We start from the raw sequence: 4,444 nt of genomic DNA, 5'->3' as shown, positions 1-4,444 counted from the left end.
GAGGAGTCAAGATCATCTCCCCGTCGGGGGGAGCACAGAGTGCTCTCCAACGGCTTTACAACCACATATTGCAGTGGGGCCCACAGGTGAAAAATAATAAAACATTTTGAAAAAAAAAATCATAAATTTTACCTGTGTGTCCCACTACAATATGTGGTTGTAAAACCGTTCGGAGCATTGACAGGGCAATGATCCCGACTCGAGGAGGTGAATGGATTGGATTTTTGATAGTGCACTAAAACCAAGGATGTGATAATCCAAAAGCGGGAGTGGTTCCTCTACCTTGATATATGCAAACTATTATGACGCCTTGTCATCTTCTATTTGGGGAGGATTCACCTTGTCTCTGTTCAGAATAGAGTCCCAGTCTAGACGTGAGGATAGTGTTATATCTCTGCTACTCTCAAGAGATAAATGATCCCAATTCGATCCACAACTTGCCTTACTTCAAATCTTCCAGTTGAGCTCAAAAGCAAAGAGTTCTGAACTTCCTCACCCAATCTTTGGTTCTGCAGAGCAAGTTAGTTCACCTAGGATGGCGCCCAAACCAGTCACTTTGGGAGGATCTCTTGCTGTACCTAACGTTCAGGAGATGATCAAAGAGCACATCAACTCTGTTCCACCCCGCTACGTCCGTCCTGATCAAGAAACTCCGATCATCTCTGATGCTGTCTCGGTCCCTGCTGTCCCTGTAATTGACTTGCAGAAGCTAATCTCAGGAGAATCAATGGATTCAGAACTGGAAAGACTACACTCTGCTTGTCAAGAATGGGGTTTCTTCCTGGTAAGTTATTAGTATTTTCAGATTCCTATGATTCATGTGAGTTTTCAGAAACTTTCCCAGCAAGTTTTGTTCCTATTTTAGGTATGATGACTCCACCATAGATATTAGGAAGCTAGCCCACCTGCAAAAGAATGAAATAATGGATCACTTATTAAGGTTATCAAACATTGGCTCATACATTGAACTGCTCGATTTGAAGAATCAAATTAGATTAATCTAGAAAAAAAGAGTCAATAAATTTGCCTGTTGAAAAAACAAAAACCAACTTCGCTTTATTGTTCAGAAATATATCCTCTCTTATTCATGGTGCCCTTGGGAGGGAGAGTCAACATCAGCCCCTAACTTTTACCCAAAAAAATGCAAAACAAAGCCAACATTAGTTTATAACAAAAGCTACATTACCAAGTTTAGATTCTCTCCAGAGGGGCTATCCGAATGAGTTATAGGATTAAGAATTGAGTCATGTGAAATATATATATATATATATATAGACGGACTCAATTCTTAATTGTATAACTCATTCAAATAGCCCCCCCTGGGACAGGATCTAAATTGTAATAATTTCCACCAAATACACCAATGCCTCATTCAAGATTTGAAAAACATGATCTCTTGAATAAGCCTCCAGAATGTTAAGATGATGACTACCAAAAAAAAAAGATGATTTTAGGATGATATGGCTTGAATCCAATGACAAAACTCTTAGGAGAAATACTAATGTATATCCATTACAGTTTTGGTTGGTTTGGTCTAATATGTAGCCTGTTACTTCGACCCTACTGGATCTAATCAATAAAAAACCCAACCATTTTTTTTAATGTTTTTATATATGATATATTTATTATAAAAAAAAAATTAGAAGAAGAAGTTAAGGTGGTTGGTTTAACTTAGAAGATTTGCTCAGTTGACAAAAGACCAATGCTCCTAAATGGTAGATCAAGAATTCGAATTCCCTCCAAGCTAAGGGTGAAGCTTCAAAGCCATGTTTTTCATTTAAATTATATATGTAATATGTAACAACTACCTTTCCAAGGATATAGTCTTTTTTTTTTTTTTTTTTTTTTTTTTGTTAAAACAAAATAACAACTATTATATTAAACGAAAGAGTTTAGGTCCGAGGATATAGTCAAAGTGTGCATAAACTGACCAAACAAACCTTAGTATAATTTGAGCCTTAACTCTTAAGCCCAAGGGACAAGATCCAAGACTGTATAATTTTTTATTTTTTTAATAAAACATGACTTTTTTATTTGAAACCAGCTTAAGCAGTTTGATAATTAGTTGGCAATGATTTCCAAATCGATCCAACCCGAACCTAAACTACTATGAATTCAAAACCAAATTGAAACCAAAACTTTTGGTAATGGTCTATGTTTGGATTGGTACTTGCAACAAGAAACCAGTAAGTCCAAGCCGAAATCAATGTAACGGACTCTTGAATAAAAAATGACCAACCTGAGATAATAAAATCCTTGCTATTGGAGAATCTTTATGGTTCCTATTGAATATTTTTTTCCCTAATAAAGGTGCTTTATTCAAAAGGCCTAGAAAAAGGTAGACGATTCAAATACAGAGACGAAGAACCCACCTTGAAGTCAGACAAATTTGTTCTACTAGGCAGGAACGGGACCATCCTGACAAGAGACTAGTGAGCCATGTAGTTCAACTCTCGAAGAATAAAATCAAAATTACATATGATTCCTATTGAGCTAGTGAATTGTTGATGTGGAAAGCTTTTTAATGATGATGATGTGGTATTCATTTTCTAAATACTTTTTTAAATTCTTTGAATATTTGATCTTTACTTAAAAATAACAGGAAGACCCATCAAAACACCTTACAACAAGAATCTAAATGTTGTAGGTATTTCTTGAGACAACCAATAAGAAAGTGACAAGCATATCTAGAATTCCCCTAAATCAAAGGAACGCTTAGGATTTTTTTTGATATGCCTAAAAAGGCCAGCTAATCTTGTCTCTAATAGCTCCATGAGTCTTCATTCATTTGCCTCTGAATAATCTCATTCAGAGCTTCAAAGCTAGCAAAGTGATGCAGTTGTAGAAAATCTTGAATTCGAGTTCAAGTTCATTACAGCTTATTTCTATCACTCTTGGGTGACTTGTATGATCGAGCTATATACTTTTTTTTAAGAGGAGTGTTGAAGGGAATCTGAATCATCTACCCTAACTGGTAGAGGTTGTGCTCCCTCACATCTTTCCATCACACATTAAGAGAGGCGTCATGCACATTTGAATTCTAATAAGAAAAATCAAGGTTGACCCCCTAGTGAATCCCCTCCTAATGTGTGGCAAAGGATCTGGACGCTGTTTAAGGTGTACATCTTTTGGAGTCTAGATTTTTTACCCACAGGGGTAGAGGTTTGTACTCCCCTTACACCACTCCACTACACATTCAAGATAAAGACCCACCTCTAAATATATGATGGACAATAGTGAAAGGAGGAGAGTAGATGAATCAATTCCACCTTTTCTATGTGTACTTCGCTTATTACTTTGAAGTCTTCATTTGCTAAACAAGTGGAATGTGCTACAGGTGATAAACCATGGAGTCAGCTCTTCACTGGTGGAGAAGATAAAATTGGAGATTCAAGATTTCTTCAACCTACCAATGGAGGAGAAAAAGAAGTTCTGGCAGCAACCAGGAGACCTGGAGGGCTTTGGGCAGGCCTTTGTTGTATCTGAGGAGCAAAAGCTTGATTGGGCAGACATTTTCTACATTGTAACCCAGCCAACATACCTTCGGAAGCCCCAGTTATTACCCAAACTCCCCCTTCCTTTGAGGTTGATCTCTCTCTCTCTCTCTCTCTCTCTCTCTCTCTCTCTCTCTCTCTCCTACTTAATTATATGCTAAATGCATTCTCTTGCAGAGACACATTGGATGAGTACTCATCGGAAATGAAAAAGATGGGTATGACAATATTAGAACAGATGGCGAAGGCCTTGAAGATGGAGATTAGTGAAATAAAAGAGTTATTCGATGATGCGTTGCAACGAATGAGGATGAATTACTATCCTCCATGTCCTCAACCAGAGCTAGTGATTGGCATTTCACCACATTCAGATGCCTCAGGTTTGACAATTCTCCTTCAAGTGAACGAAATGGAAGGCCTTCAGATCAGAAAAGATGGAAATTGGATTCCTGTTAAGCCTCTTGCAGATTCTTTTATAGTCAATATTGGAGATATCATGGAGGTAGAGATCACATAAATGCATTAATCTTCTTAGCCTTTTGGTCTCTATCAATGATTTGGTTTCTTTCTTTTGATAGATTGTGAGCAATGGGACTTACAGAAGCATTGAGCACAGGGCAACAGTCAACTCACAGAAAGAGAGGCTCTCCATAGCGACATTCTACCAGCCAAATCCTGATAAAGAACTGGGTCCCGCAAGAAGCTTGATCAGCCCAGATAGGCCAGCATTGTTTAGAAGAGTGACAGGTGAAGATTACATCAAGGCATTCTTTTCTCGGAAGCTTGATGGAAAAGGTTATATTGAAGTCATGAGGATTAAAGAAGGGTGAGGCTAGCTGGCTTAATTGAGAATGTCTGAATAAAATGAACTTGATACTCAACTTGCTAATGTGTTGTCATATTTAATATATGAATGCCAAATTCATAATTACATCTATCTATGTTACAAA

At 37.5% G+C, this 4,444-nt stretch overlaps 1 protein-coding gene across 1 annotated transcript; it reads left to right on the top strand.

The window, feature by feature from the left end:
- Positions 1 to 224: 224 nt before the first annotated feature.
- LOC149020774 (protein SRG1-like) lies at positions 225 to 4,444 on the top strand. Its single transcript, XM_089148981.1, has 4 exons — positions 225 to 784; positions 3,338 to 3,585; positions 3,672 to 3,996; positions 4,073 to 4,444. The coding sequence occupies exons 1-4, from the start codon at positions 536 to 538 to the stop codon at positions 4,322 to 4,324; spliced, it is 1,074 nt and encodes a 357-aa protein (XP_089005107.1). The 5' UTR covers positions 225 to 535; the 3' UTR covers positions 4,325 to 4,444.

Source organism: Hakea prostrata, chromosome 3, assembly GCF_041222555.1.
Source record: "Hakea prostrata isolate BN-2017 chromosome 3, UWA_Hpros_2, whole genome shotgun sequence".
Lineage (NCBI taxonomy): Eukaryota > Viridiplantae > Streptophyta > Magnoliopsida > Proteales > Proteaceae > Hakea > Hakea prostrata.
The sequence above is the reverse complement of the archived record's forward strand: the minus strand, read 5'-3'. Positions and strand labels throughout refer to the sequence as shown.

Coding starts and splice junctions, on each gene's coding strand:
- LOC149020774 (XM_089148981.1), top strand. CDS start 536: ATGGCGCCCAAACCAGTCACTTTGGGAGGATCTCTTGCTGTACCTAAC. Junction 785..3,337: donor AAGAATGGGGTTTCTTCCTG/GTAAGTTATTAG, acceptor AATGTGCTACAG/GTGATAAACCATGGAGTCAG. Junction 3,586..3,671: donor AAACTCCCCCTTCCTTTGAG/GTTGATCTCTCT, acceptor ATTCTCTTGCAG/AGACACATTGGATGAGTACT.